The sequence below is a fragment of the Strix uralensis genome, chromosome 10 (assembly GCF_047716275.1).
Source record: "Strix uralensis isolate ZFMK-TIS-50842 chromosome 10, bStrUra1, whole genome shotgun sequence".
NCBI classification, from domain to species: domain Eukaryota; kingdom Metazoa; phylum Chordata; class Aves; order Strigiformes; family Strigidae; genus Strix; species Strix uralensis.
The window spans coordinates 20235139-20249602 of NC_133981.1; the positions used below are offsets into that span (position 1 = coordinate 20235139).

Below are 14464 nucleotides of genomic sequence, written 5' to 3' on the forward strand. Positions count from 1 at the left end.
GGTCCTTTTTTAAAATTTTTTTTCGAGTAAATTGGGAAACCAAACTGCAGCGGGGTGGATGGGGACCGGAGGCACACAGGCACCGTCCCACTGCTGCCTGGCGGCGGGGATTTAGAAAGGAAAGCTCTGGTCTGCAAGCGACTCAAGAGCAAAATGTTATGGAAAGGGAAATCTGGGAGGATTTGGGCTCCGATGGCTGTGCACAAGCCCAGTGCAGCAGGAGCAGACCCATACATCCAAGGACTTGACCTATGTACTATACATTTACAATGGATTATTTTTTTTTCCACTCCAGATGAGCCCTGGGCTGATGCTGTAGCCTGAACGCCCATCAGTGGCCAGGGAGCGTGAGGTGCATGCCTGGAGCACGCTTGGTTTGGTTTCATCTGAAAGGAATCCAGCTGACCCGCTCCCAGGCCTGAGCTCTCCAGAACTGCTCCAGGATGCAATCCAAAGAGTAGTAAAGTGGGAAAAGCTGGGGGATTGGTTTCAGAAGCGCACCCCTGAGCCAAATTAACATGCTGGAGCAGGCACGCCTCAGTGCTTTGGAGAAGAGGGACTTCGCTGTGTAACCGCCTCACGCCCAGAGAGCTGTTTGGCCCCTCTCCTAAGCCCCAGCAATAGGAAGGACCCAAGGGAGCTGCCTGAGATCCCAGCAGGGCCAGGGAGGGTGTCAGGGCCCTGGGGGCACTCACTGGCCTCAGGTGGGCTCCCCACCCACCTGCTGCCTGTTGGGCTGGGGGCTCCGTTTAAGCCCAGGCCTGGGTTATCAGCATTCTCCCAAGTTGTGCTGCAGGTCAACTGCTCTCCTGGAGGGACTTCAGGCTGATGTAGGCAGCCCTGGCTCTTGGCTGGACCTCGGACCAGTGTTACAGGCAGCTTTGTCACCAGCTTGGTGGTGGGACCTGTCACTACCACCCTGCCCGGTGGGACAGTATCCCGGTGGGTGAGGGCACCCCCTGCCCTGGGGTGACCCTGCTCTTGCTGCCCCTCCTCGATGGCAATCCAAGCCACCCCAGCACAGGCATTCCAGCTCCTCAGGCCGATCCTCTCCTTCCCTCCGGATCAAGCCCAGTATGGTGTGGTGTGAAGTGATGTGTGTGACGGGCATCCTGCAGCACGGGAGCTGCTCACCAGGGTTGTCTGCAACAGCTGCATTTGTAAGGTGATGACTGGATGCGGGTCCAGGGGGTGAACTTCACGCTGTTACCCAGCTCTCTGCCATTCCTGGACCAGCCCATCCTTCCATTGTGTGGGATGTCCCTGTCCCCTGGGGGTGTAATGCTCCCATTCCCTGGCTTCCTTGAGGCACACCCAAGCGCTCCGCAGGGCAGCGAGGTGCACTTCAACAGCCAAATGGGACTGGCCTCCTCCAGGCTGCAAATGGGCTGAGCAACACGTGCATGGAACAGAACCATGCCCCAGGAGGTGAGAAGAAATGCTTGGGGCAGCGCTGTGCACAGCTGGGCTGGTCTCTGTGCTGCTGATCCACTTCAGCTTCCCGGGGATGGGGACAGCCCTGTGTGTCCCAGTGCAAGAAGCAGACACTGGATATGTGCCAGCACAATCAGAGCAAGCTGTAAATCCCCCCTCTGTGACTGGAAATGCTATAGAATCATAGCTTGAAAGGGACCTTTAAAGGTCATCTAGTCCAACCCTCCTGCAATGAGCAGGGAGGGGCATCTTCAACTACATCAGGTTGCTCAGAGCCCAGTCCACCCTGACCCTGAAAGTTTCCGGGAATGGGGAATCTACCACCTCTCTGGGCAACCTGTGCCAGTGTATCACTACCCTCATGGTAAATTTCCTCCTTTTATCTAGTCTGAATCTACCCTCTTTTCGTTTAAAACCTCTTGTCCTATCAACTGCTGATGCTCTTTTGCTCTGCTGGAAGTAACCAGCACAACTTATTCTCCTTCCAGCAGCATGTGTGGCTCCCCAAGGGAGGAGGGAAGCGGGTGCCAGGGAAGGAAGCAGCACGAGTCGGTGGACAACACCATGCCCAGGGTAGTCTGGAGCGTGCGTCAGGGGATGTGCCGCAGCAGCAGGACCCTGAGCACACATGGCAGAGTTGGAGCACTGGGAGGTTAGTGTGGAAGCTGTGTGTCCTCTTGTCTGCCTGCTGCTGTAGGGAAGCTTTTTTTTTTTGTGGTGTTAGTTCCCTGGCCCAGCACTGTCTTACCCATGGTGAGGGGTGCTGCTGGGGGTCAGCCTGCTGCCATCTTGTCTCATTCAGCCCCTTCCACACACACACACACACACGCACCAGCAGCAACTTGGCCAAACCATAACCCCTTCAAAATGTGCTGGCAAAAATGATCCACTTAGTATTTGGACAAGGGCTTGTGTCTGTGCTTATCTCAGCTATTCTGGTTGTTATGCAACTTATTATAGTGTCATTCATCTTCCTTTGAATCTTTGTGCTACTAGTTGGAAGTCCATGAAAGTGCAGTTTCGCAAAGATACTACTTGTTGACATTTGAAAGCGTAATGTCCCCCATGCAAGGAACAAAGAATAGAATGGTGTTTCTTATATGTATATGCATAAATACAGAAATATATAACCTACATTAAAATGGGGGCATGATCTGAACAACAACTTCCTCTGAACACTTAACTCCTGTTCCTCTTGTGTTAAAACATTAAATGAGTAAAATTGTTCATGTTACTCATCTGGTATTTTCCCATATTTAACTAGAGGCATGTACAAATTTTTATTATTCTTCTCTTTCATTTCAAATGAAGAGAAGGCCTATGGATTTGTTTGAAAGACACAAAAAATGGCTAATTGCAACGTATTCACTCCTAAAGATTCTTCAGTAGAAGTAGCCCACTCATATTCTGCTTGCTGGTGGCCTGTGCTTTTGGGGGTGTCTTGGCAGAGCTTTGCCTGTTGAGGACCTGCCTGAGCGCCAAGTCCAGCCGTACCTGTACAAGTGTGCAATGCTCCTGATGGCCAGCAGTAGCTGCACTGGTAGTATTAGGCAAGAAATCCCCGGGGGCTGGGTTTTTCTAGTTCACTTGCAGCTGAGTGGTAGAAACCCAATTTGTGGAGCATCAGGTTTTGCCTCTGAGAAAAATAAGGGGTTTAATGCCACTGTTGATGGAGTGGGTGTGCCTGGGCTGTAGAGATGTGATATTTTTCTATGCCAAACTGTGCCACGCTGCAGAGGGAAACAGCCCCACGGTATATATTCGCTGCAGAGTGTCTGCCACTGCCGACTTGCTCTGCTCCCTGCAGCCCATGCTCCCCTTGCTGTGGAGGTCCACGGGGAGAGCTGAGCAGGAACTACACATTAGGTAAAGGTTGTGTCACTTCTGCTCTTTGGCGTGGAAGCTGGAGAGGGCCACAACTGAGATAAAGCATGCTTGTTTTATTCAACCCACAGCAGAAAAGTCCTGCTCCCACCTTGCAGAAGGACAACTTGCCTGTGTCTTTTCCTGGCTGTGCTGGAGCTGAGAGAGGCACCACCAGCCCCATCCTCTTTCCAGCTGCACCTCTTCTCTCCTCAAAGCAGGTTACTGCTGTGGGCAGAAGCACATTCACTGGTTTCTTTCTCTTTCCCCTTATAAACGCTTCCCTCATCCCACCTTGTTTTCTTTGTTTTAGAAAGCACAACTCTAGCTCTTTACATCAATACGTTCCACTTATAAGGTTCTGAATCACTGCTGTATTAATATTAATATGAATAAATATTAGAAATTAAAGACTACCTACTTGCTTTACATTGGGAAAGCGGGGAAAAGCAGCTCTTGGTCCAGAGGCTCTCAGATGTCCGAAGCAGCCTCCTGCGTACCAATGTCTGTGGCTGACGGAGCTCAGAGATGGACCCTCCCTTGGGCAAGGGTCCAGGTGGAAGTGCCCTGCTTATGCCTCCCACCCTCTAAATGGTGGACTTAACCTCCCCTGTGGTCCCCACCGAACTGGCCAACATGAAGTCTATGGCTCCTACTGCCTGTTCCTAAAAACATCGCCGGGCTGAGCACAGTCTGGCACCAGTGCTGCCAGCAGCCGTGTCCCAGGGGCAGTGTCCTTCCTTACCCATACAGGCCACCCTCTTCAACCCCTTATTCTGCCTTTTCTTCCCAGGCTTCCTTGCACAGACACTTCCATTCGTGCCAACCTTAGTACTGGTTACAGATCACCCCAGTCCTCCTCCTGTGAATAATGTCTCCATGCCAATCAACTGCTCCAACACAGGACTTACCTTGTGATCTGTTCCAATACTCTCATCAGGACCTTCCAAAAAATAAAAGTAATTGTAATCTTTGTAATTGTAATTTTAATCCAAAAACTAAAAATAATTGTAATCTTCAGTCATACCCATCACCACAGGATGGCATGCAAGGCAACATGCTGAACATGGCAACAGCACTAGCACAGTTGTGAATTATCTTTGAAATACAAACAAAGTAATTATAAGGTGTAAAGATAGTTGCAACACAGCTGTGGCTTTAGGTGACCATCCTTTAAAAAATATTAGACATCAAAACCACTATACCAATGATAAATAGTCAGGGTTTCTACATCACCACCTATACTGCTGTTTCCCTAAGAGAGTATGACGTTTTCTGGCTTAGTGCTTCTTTTTAATGCTTTTAGCTTCTCACTCTATTTATCTGTTCCAGTTCATTAACAACCTCGTTGTAGTCACTTCATCCCAGCCCCAGTGGAGGCTCCTCCACATTCCCTAATCCTCGATATCCCCCAGCTCATGCACAACATGGGCAGACACCAGGCTGATGTATATATGTTCATACTTTACATACACATGCAGATTTTCAAGGGAATACACAGAGGCACCTGCTGGGTTACCTTAGGGAATGGGAATCCAGAGGAATTAAGCCAATATCAAATGCAGGGATTACCTTGATTTTCCATGAGCTGTACTGGGATACTCTCTCCAGTCTGGGCGAGTGGCGTTTTCAGGCCACACATAGCACATCCCCTTGAAATCCCACACTTCTCTTAGTAACATGGTATTGTTCCAACATCTTAAGCCACAAGCAATATTTGTGATTTCCCATAACCATTTACTATGATCCTTAAAATAATGTAAGCCAACAAATCAAGTATTTCTATGATTAATGTAACTAATGGGAGGTAGACCTATCTCCAGTGAGAGAAAAAGGATTTCTCTTGATTGGAGACAGATGCACCTTGCAATTAGGGGTTGGGTGGTTTTTTTCCCCTCTTTTCACTTCAGCCTGTCCCTGTTCCTCTCTTCTTCCTGACTTGAGCCCTGGCAATTGGCCTACAAGGAAAGTGCTGTGCTGCCTCTCCTTTCACATATGCACATCATGCTGACTACAAGCGAGCAAGCAAGCAAAGGCAAAGCTAAGCCAAGGAACATACATTATTTAGTGAGGTCCATCTGTCCAAAGGAAGCTGCTCTTACATTTGTCTGGTTTATTTTCTTTTAATTAATTACGTATTATCACTCGTTAACAGGTTTTTCACTAAGATTAATGTACCCACTTAGCAAATTAATAAAATCAGATAAAGGGTTCCTGCAGTTGGTGGTTGTCAAGGCTCCCTCCTATTTCATTTGGGAATGACAGTCTGTGGGTGCTCTGTTTTGGCACACGCAGGTGCCCAGTACACCCGGGCGCAGGACAGCTTGTGCAGCAGCTACTGATCTGCTCCCAGATTCCCCACTTCCCTCCAGTGCCGCTGAAAATGATGTCCCATTGCAGTCATGCTTCCTTCCCCTTTCTGCATGAATAATTTCCAGACTCGAGAGCACCAGCTTGCTCCTCCAGACCTTGCAGCACCACGACTGCTCCCTTTTAGGGAGTTCATCCCCGGGAGCCCATCGCGTTCCCTGTCCTTCCCCCGCGTGCCTGGGACTCCCACAAGAACCGACGGCCCGGCTTGCTGCCCAGGCTGCAGACCTTTGTTACAGTCAGGGCCTCCTTCTGCATGTTTTTCCAAATTCTTTGCCCTCGTGTGGAGATCACTAGGAGGAGTGCGAAGGGTTGCTGCGCTCTGAGATTTTGCATTACTCACTCAGGCTCTAGTTTGAGATAATTCCTCACTATTTCCACTCTAACAGAGCTATTGGGATCCTGTGGTTTCGGGGTCATCACCCGTATGTCCATTAAAAGCACCATTATTGTCATTACCCAGAGCTTCCCAATCTACAGACCCAGGCACGCCACTCCTGGCCACTGGTTGTGCCACGTGGTCCCTGAGTGTCTTTGTTTCAATGCACAAGCATGGAAGCGACCCTTCCTCCATCTGAACTTTCACATGGTTCCCTAAAGCAAGTTTCTTGAGCAGCTCCTCTCCCCCAGTTTGCACAGGAGCCCTTAGACCCGCCACAGAGGGGCTCCCTGGCAGGAGGGGGCTGTTACAGACCCTTGGTAAACAATACGACTTGCCCTGGGCACAGGTGTTCCCCCTCCTCACACCCATGTACTCACCAGCACGGCAATGGTCATCCCCACCTCCACCATCGCTGGGTGCAGCACCAAGGACTGGGGTGCCAGCGAGCGAGGCCCCCCTGTCCTCTGGGGCTGCCTGTGTCGGAGACAAGGAAATGCAGCTTGGACAGGTCTTCTGCTGCCTTGAGTAGTCGTCAGCTGTTGCAGGTGGCCCTTCACCTCCAAATACTGCTGTCTTCAGCTTCCATGTCTCCAGTTTTCCCTCCTTCGGGATACTTGAAAGCGATGTTGGGGCCTGCTCTCCACTGGGCAAGCAGGAAAGCAGCGGTGGGTGCCAGTCAGTGCAGCTCCAGCACCACCCTCCTGCCATCGGGCAGAGAACCTGCTCCCACTGGCTGCTGCCATCAGCATTGCCCTTCTCCGTACAGGCCACACTCAGCCTTGTCACCCGCGGTCCCTGCCGTGCTCACACACACACACTGTGCTTCAGCCAACTCGTCCCCGTTCCACATCCCTGCCCAGGAGCTGCCCCTGCACCTCCCGGGGCTGCACAAGCAGCACTTGCTCCATGTGGCTTCTCCTCTGACAGAGGGAGTCCCTTGCAGGCCACTACACAGCCCTGGCACCCTGGCGAGCATGGCCACGTCCCTACGAGGGTCCCCAACACTGTCTGGTGACCCAGCACTCCCTGGGCTCTGTGGGGAGGAAGGGGAGGGCTCTGCCCTGGTTGGGAAGCCCAGATGACACCCAGTGAGACCCCACCTTTAGCCACTGAGCTCTTAATAACTGCCAGGATGAATCCCACACGGGTCCTCCCAGGCCTTGGGGCTGTCCCCTGCTCCCAGCTCACACCCTGGCTCGTGAGTACACCGCACCAGGAGCACCCGTCCCTCAGCTGGCAGGGAACGCACTGCAGGACAGTGGCACTGCTGGGTAGGGCCACCAAGTGACCAAACCTGTCCCAGCCCTACTGACATGGCTGCAACTCCCAGGGACCTCATCAGCAGAGAGCAAAACATGATGGGAATCTTCCAAAGCATCACATGCTTTTAAAACATACCATTTTAGGCAAGAGACAAGCACTGACAAATTTTCAGTTTTATTAAAAAAATTCTAGCAGCAAAACCTGTAACAATTCCAAAAAAAAAAAAAAAAAAAAAAAAGACCAAACCCCCAGAAGAACATGACACAGAGAGAAAGAGACAGAGATGGAGAGACACAGGCTTGGGGTTTTCTCCACCATTCACTCAAGTTCCTTATAGCGGGCAAACATGACTCTCCTGACGGCGTCGCGGTAGGTCTCGCTGGACTGCCTCTTGCTGGGCTTCCCTTGGGCCCCCAGGCCAGGGCCCTTCTTCCTATTTTCTGCCTGAAAACAGACACAGCTTGTGTTAGTGATTTCTCCTCTTTGCTGGCTGCCCGTAAAGAAAAAGCTTCCCCCAGGTTGCTTCAGGACAGCTGACTGCTCCTGTGTGGATCCAGGAGAGGAGGAACAGCAAGTGCACTGTGTTTCTCCAAAAGCTGTTCAGGAAAAACTATTGGCCCTTTGCGGGCCACAGAAACACAGCAAATGCCCAGCGAGAATCAAACCACAGACTAACAGGAGCATACGGTGGGCTGGGAGCGGGCAGCCAAAACAGGCAGCGCTGGCAGGCGAGAGGCAGCTGTGTGCGAGCGGGGATCGAAACACAGCAAAGGAAAGTGCCAGCAAGAGCTGGGCTCCCGGGGAGCTGTTTGCAGTTAGCCTGCATTTGCACAAGCTCAGCTGTTCTCTCCTCTAATAGAGTTCCCGTGGGCTCTGGTAGCTCGCTTTGAATTTCAACCAGTTTTTAACGACTGGCTTTTGCAGCCAGCATCTCAATTATTCAATAATACCTGCCTAGAGTTAGCCCAGGAGAGTAGGCCCAAGGCTGAAAGTTTCTCTTGCTTTTAAGTCCGACTTACTGAATACCAGAGATGTCATCAATTAGGCCGAGAGATCAAAGTCCTGTGGGACTGAAGTGGGCACATGGCTTTGCCCAGCATGACTTGGAAGCAAGAAGAAAGCCCATCTCTAGGGCTCTTCTGGGAGGCCTTTATAGGAATTGTACAAGGGCTGTGCTTTGCAGTCAGCTCCCCATCCAGTCCACGGAGCCCTGGTCGGAGGTCAGACCTCCCAGAGCGTGTTGCTGGAGCTGGCTCTTTGACAAAGCTCATTTTATGGCCAGAAGAAACTCTCCATGAGGACTGAGCAACAGCTGGGGCTGGTTCCTGCTGTCTGCACTGAAGAGGAAATCTTGCCTTGTGTGTGTGGGCTCAAGCAAACACACGTCACGAAGCCTCAAATATTTGCCTTTAATGATATACTCGACTGCAAGCTGAATGTCGCAACGTGAGCTGCACTGCAAGCCGCCCGCCCCTCGGCGAGGCGCCGACACCAGGCAGTGAGGCAGCCAGGCCACAAACCTGCTGCCACAAGTGACCAAGTGACAGCAGCCGCAAGGGCACGGTGCTGCTCACATGCCCCTGGGCGAGGGAGAGCCATCCCTGCCCCAGGCCGCTTGTAAGATAAACCCTCTGCAGCAAATTAAGGTCCACTGGGAGACCAGTCTGTCCCAGAAGGCAGGATCTACCCAACCCTGCCTATCCCTGAAGTCCTCTGCTGATGGGGACTCTGCTCCTCATCAGATAATGTACCCCAGTATTCCCTTCCGAAGTCCAAAGTCCAGAACAGCAGCGAGAGCCTCACAAGCAGAGTAGACAAACAGCCTCACGTGTCCCGTGGCTTTGGCTGCGCTCACACCTCCCCAGAGCAGGGTCACCTTTACCCCCAGCTCACATGGCTGCACAGCACTGAGCTGGTGACCTGCTCAAACCCCAGTGGGCAGGTATTAATCAGATGCTCACACCCTCCCTACTCACTGTTACTCTATTCTCAGCCCCTCCAGATCCATATAAATGCTAACCTTTTTCCACCAACAACATACTTGCAGCCCCTCCCAGCCTGCAAAGTTAATTAGCACAAACGTATTATTTCATCAAGTGGGCGCCGAGACTTGCAGCCTGACTCTTGTTCCGGCTGGGAACTCCCTCCAGCTGGCTTGGGAGACATTACCAGCTGAAGGACAGGGATGTGTTTTGAAAGGAAGGGAAGACTCACCTCCATGGGTGATGTTGTGCCCTGCTGGTTGTGGCCAAAGCCCTTTTTCCACCCCGTGGACTGCAACATTCGGTTCCCTTTGTTGTTACTATCAATCCTTGGGTCATAGTCACTGCAAAAGAGGCAGAATCAATTGTCCGGTTTTGCAATGCTTCAAACACATGCCATGGGTTTTTAGCTCTGCTAACAGCACCTTCCTTGACATTCCAGCCTCTCCTGAGGGATACCCAAGCTGCTTGCAGGAAGCACACCGCCCAAGGAAACCAACACGGTGGATTCTGTGTGCAGGCCTCAGACACCTTTGACCGCATAAATCCTTGTCTCACCTCAGGGGAAAACACACCAGGGCACAGGAAATGAGCTCAGGCTCCAAAACATTCATGGTATAAGCAAGCCAGGAGCATTCTGTGCTTGTGTTTCTCAATTCGAATTTTAGCAAGAGCTAGAAAGTGAAGTCTAATCCCTGATGCTCTGTTAGATCTTTGTTTTCTCCCAGTGCTGTGGTCATTTTGCTCAATAGATGCAGTGTTGATTCAGACACCCTTTCTCCCACCTGGTCATTACTCATCCAAGATCATTAACCAAACCCCATAGTTTTGAAAACCGCTCAGCACAAAAAATAGCTTCCTTCAGGCAAGTTCTACTTTTTGGCTGCTGATGACACTGCACACAAACTACTTTAGTTTATCCACAGCTATTCCAGGAAAACATAGGAAAGAGAAGATGTGGATTTTTAAACTGCAAGACAGAGGAAAGGTCTCCTTCTGAGGTGCTGGACCAGAAGGGATCAGGCACATAATCAGTTGTCTTCCACACATGCCTAGCAGCTCCTCAGCCCACTGGAACACGCGAGCTTGCAGCAGGCAGGCCTTTCGAGAGCTCCGCACAGCACGCACTTTCTTCCTCCACCTACTCTGAATGAGATGGAAACAGCTCCTAGTGTTCCTCTGAGTCAGTGGAACAGATGAAACGCAGCTTTGCTCTTTCTTTCAGTGGCTAGATGCCAGGACAGGAGGACAGCAAGTGCCTTAAGGACGGGGTGGATGGGAACAGTCTGCATTCTGCTGCCTGCGCCTGGCCAGGCACACTCAAACCCCCCATCTCACCCCTCCAGCACCAGGCAGCTGCTTCTCTCTGCTCTCCCCTAAACCCTGGTTTCCTGCACTCTTGGCCTTCTCCTGCCCTCTCTGAGACGTCCTGCAGCACAACAGGCTCACACTTTGGGGAACTCTACCCACAAGAATCACAGCCTGTCTGGCTGTTACTCTTGCAGATCTACCCCCGGCTGGTTCCTGGCCCTGGTGCGCCAGCAGCACACGGGCCATCCTGGCATCAGCAGCCCCAAAGAGATCTAACCAAGAGCAGCCGTTACCTCTCTGAGTCTCGGTCGTATCTGAGTCGTTTCCTCTCTGGTGAATCCATCTGCTGGAATTTCTCTCTCCGGTCATTTCCTTTGTCTTTATATCTCCCCTTCGTAACAGAAAGAACAAAGTAAGTACAGGAGCTATGAAGGATTCAATGCTCCACAGAAGACTGCTCTGCAGCCAGGTCTATCTCATCCTCAGCTGGCTGGAAATCTGTCCTGGGGACCCACAAACTGAATATTTCTAGGACCCACAGTCCACTTATTCTGTCCTGATGGCATCTGTTGGGCTTACACAGACCTGTGGTGGCAGCCTTCCAGCTATGGCACCCGGAGAGCTCTGCTACCTTCCAAACAACGGACAGTTACAGCTCTCCCATTCCTAGAGCCCACACACCACACCAGTTTTAGATGGAAATTTGGGTCCCACTTAGCCCAGAGCCCACCACTGGCTTGCAGGACAACACTCCGGGAGCTTCTGGGAGGAGGGAGACCTTAGAAGTCACAGCACTATCTACAGGTCCAAGTGCAGAGTGTGCCCACAGTTCAGTCTGAGATCCTTTGGGAGGCATTTGATGCCCAGGCTGCAGATACAGGTGCATAGGTGGAGGGTCTGCCTGCGACCAACATCCCCCTAGTGCAGGCCCACAAACACATCTGCTCACCACTGCCAACCCACCTCACGCTCTCTCTTCTCCAAATACGCCAGTTCCTGCTCAGATCGTTTGATCTTCATATGTATCTCCAGGTTTTGCTGGAAGGAGGAAAACAGTGGCCAGTGTCAGCAGAGAATACAAGCTGTGAGGGTCAGTTGCTCCACCCCTAAGGAGCACAGGTAAAGCAGCACGCTCTTGCACCTGCACTACACCAGGTGCAGCAGCTTCTCTTGCAGCTCAGACTACCTGCTCCCCCACAGAGGCCAGGAGCCCTTCCTCTCCACAGTAAGGAAGGCAACCAGTCCTATTTTAACCTGCGCGCAGTTTGGGCCTCCTAGAAGCAAGAGCTCAAAGGCAGCGCAGAACATGGGGGGGCATGTGCTATCTTACTGCTATCACACTTGTGTGTGCCAGCACCCCACTCTCCCCAAGCCTTAGCTATCTCGCTACAGCTTAAAAAGTCACACCTTGATGTTACAGCACTCCTGTGGTAGGAACAAGCAGCTCACACAATGCTTTGAACAGAGCTTGGATGGGCACTTTGCCGGCTACTGTGTCAAATCCATCACTGCTCTTCCCACCCAACCACTGCATTTTTCCCGTGCAGATCCCAGAGCTGTTGAACCAAAGGCAGCTTGCAGCACACACACAGCCCCCCAGCCACCAGCTCCCCCACACCTTGTGCAGGTTGGAAAGCTGCTGGTGCTTGATGAGTACTTCCTTGTTGGGAAACTGCCTCCTGCACAGCAAGCAGGCCAGCTTGTTCCAGTCGGTCAACTTGTCGTCGCTGGCCTTGGCCTTCCTTGGCTGCTCCTCGCGTTGTGCTGGTGGGTGGGGAGGTGGCAGCCACTGAGCCTGGGACTGCTCCTCCTCTTCCTCCTCCTCTTCATTGTCACTGTCTCCTCCATACTCTCCCAGAAGTCCTATCAGAGGGTTCACCACCTTGGGCTGAGGGAAGGGGCAGAAAAGTGTGACAATCTGTAGCATCAAGCCTGTGCTGTCATGCAGGGCTCTGTTTCCCCGACCAATTTCCCCGCGACTTCTGTCTCCATTCCAGCCCAAGAGCCTGAGAGCAGCATTCCAGCAGCACGGGCCAGGAATGGAAAGAAGCTGGCTGGCCAGCACGTAAACACCACAGGGTAGAAACCCTTCTGTTCTCTAGACAGGCTGTGCCTGAGTGCCACACACCTAAGCACAAGCCGACTGAAGCAGCGGCTATTTGGCAGGGAGTTGCTGTCAGTCACTTCCTCTAGCAATGGAGATCAGTGAGGTTTGGCCTTCCTCAGTCTGCAGGTGGCTGGAAGTTTTCTGCCTGAGGACTGCTTGAGTGAGGAGACACGGCTTAAATGCAGGTATTAAATTTCCCCATGCTAGAAGCCCACAAACAAGCTCAGAGTTATAAACCAAACTGCCTTCAACATTCCGTCTCCAATGCTCCCTCCTCTGACATGAGAAGCTGGCACCTCTGCCATCCAAGGTCACGGCCAGGTTCTGGTGAGCCTCTCTAGCCCTGTACCCAGACCCAAACAAGGCAAAACCCAATCCTATGAAGCTACTTACAGGGGCTGCACTCTCATCCTTTTTCACAGAGGGAGGTAATGGTTTTTTAAAGACGTCTTCTGCAGAGAACTTCTCCTCTCCAGTCTCATTCTGAAACAATCAAGATGAGGTGTTAAGACCACCACACCGTGGACTCAGTGCACACAACAGCTAAGCACTCATTTAATCAGGCCTCCAAGGAAACCAGGCAGTTGGCAGAAATGAGGTGGTGTTTTTGGTGGGAGACATTCCCATTCTGGGGAATCCACAGCTCTCCTGGAGCTATGCCCTTGGTTTCAGGGACAGCTGCAGCAGCTCACCATGCTGTCCCAGGCGGCTGGAGTGTGATGCTGACAGCAGCCCCAGCCATGCCTCAGACCAGTGAGGGAGCTGGGGCAGGGCCAGGTCACATTTGGACACCTCTGTGTGTGCACAACAGACACAGGGACCAGGCACAAAGCCACCCCCATAGCCAGCCAGCATGGGAGCAGAGAAACCCACCACTCCAGGAGGAGTTACAGTCCCACTTGCCTGTGAGAGGCGAGACTAAGCACAAGTACTATAGGTGGGGAGGGGAAAGGACGACACCAGTTTTTGCTGCTGTGTCTGTGGCACAATATATGGTCAGCCTCAACCAGCGTGGTGGTGTTTTCAGGATCTTCCTTACACTGGACACAGAACACCAGAGACTGCAGTCACCCAATATTGCAACAGCATGAGCCTGCGATGCTCACTTGTATGCTCAGCAGCACAGAGTAGGCTGGGGTGAGGCTTCACATTCACATGCTTTACAGAGAACTAGTCTGAAGCCCTGGACATGCTCTAGTTTAGCAGTTCGTTAGCTACTCCTACTTGACTGTGGAAGACAAGTGCTGTGCAACATCTTACCAGGCCTGCACTCTCATCCTTTTTCACAGAGGGAGGCAATGGCTTTTTGAAGACATCTTCTGCAAAGAACCTCTCCTCTCCAGGCTCATTCTGAAAAAAACAAGATGGGGCATTAGGCCATAAGCAGCACAGGGGTCAGAGAGTGCACAGAGCAGCCAGGAAGCTACTTCTGAGCATCCACAGAAACCGGGCAGCCAGGAGAAATGATGGGAGGATTTCTACTGGAGGTGCTTTCATCCTCCATTCAGACAAGACCATGTTTCTCCTAGGTCAGTGCCCCTGAAAGCAGAATTCCTCCATACCAGATGAGACTCCTTGGCTGGCCTCAGGGACAATTACACCCCTCGGATCCCAACTGCCCAGGACAGGTCACGCCACAGAGCATATCCAGACCGAAAGGCAAGGAAGAAAACAAAGTTTCTGCATTCGTGGCTAAATCACTTCTACCAACTCTCCTGGCACTCCTCAGGCCCAGTCAGTATCACGGCACTG

General features: G+C 51.8%; 1 protein-coding gene across 2 annotated transcripts in view; it reads right to left on the reverse strand.

Moving 5' to 3' along the window:
• Positions 1 to 7468: 7468 nt before the first annotated feature.
• The window catches only part of RBM6 (RNA binding motif protein 6), a 59423-nt gene continuing 52427 nt past the window's right edge, over positions 7469 to 14464 (reverse strand). For both annotated transcript variants that reach the window (XM_074879611.1, XM_074879610.1), the window contains exons 17-23: positions 13973 to 14062; positions 13106 to 13195; positions 12224 to 12493; positions 11569 to 11643; positions 10899 to 10996; positions 9527 to 9638; positions 7469 to 7756 (exon numbers count right to left, since the gene is read on the reverse strand). In XM_074879611.1, the coding sequence (XP_074735712.1) occupies positions 7631 to 7756; positions 9527 to 9638; positions 10899 to 10996; positions 11569 to 11643; positions 12224 to 12493; positions 13106 to 13195; positions 13973 to 14062 (861 nt within the window). In that variant the 3' untranslated portion in view covers positions 7469 to 7630. The remainder of the gene's footprint in view (positions 7757 to 9526; positions 9639 to 10898; positions 10997 to 11568; positions 11644 to 12223; positions 12494 to 13105; positions 13196 to 13972; positions 14063 to 14464) is intronic.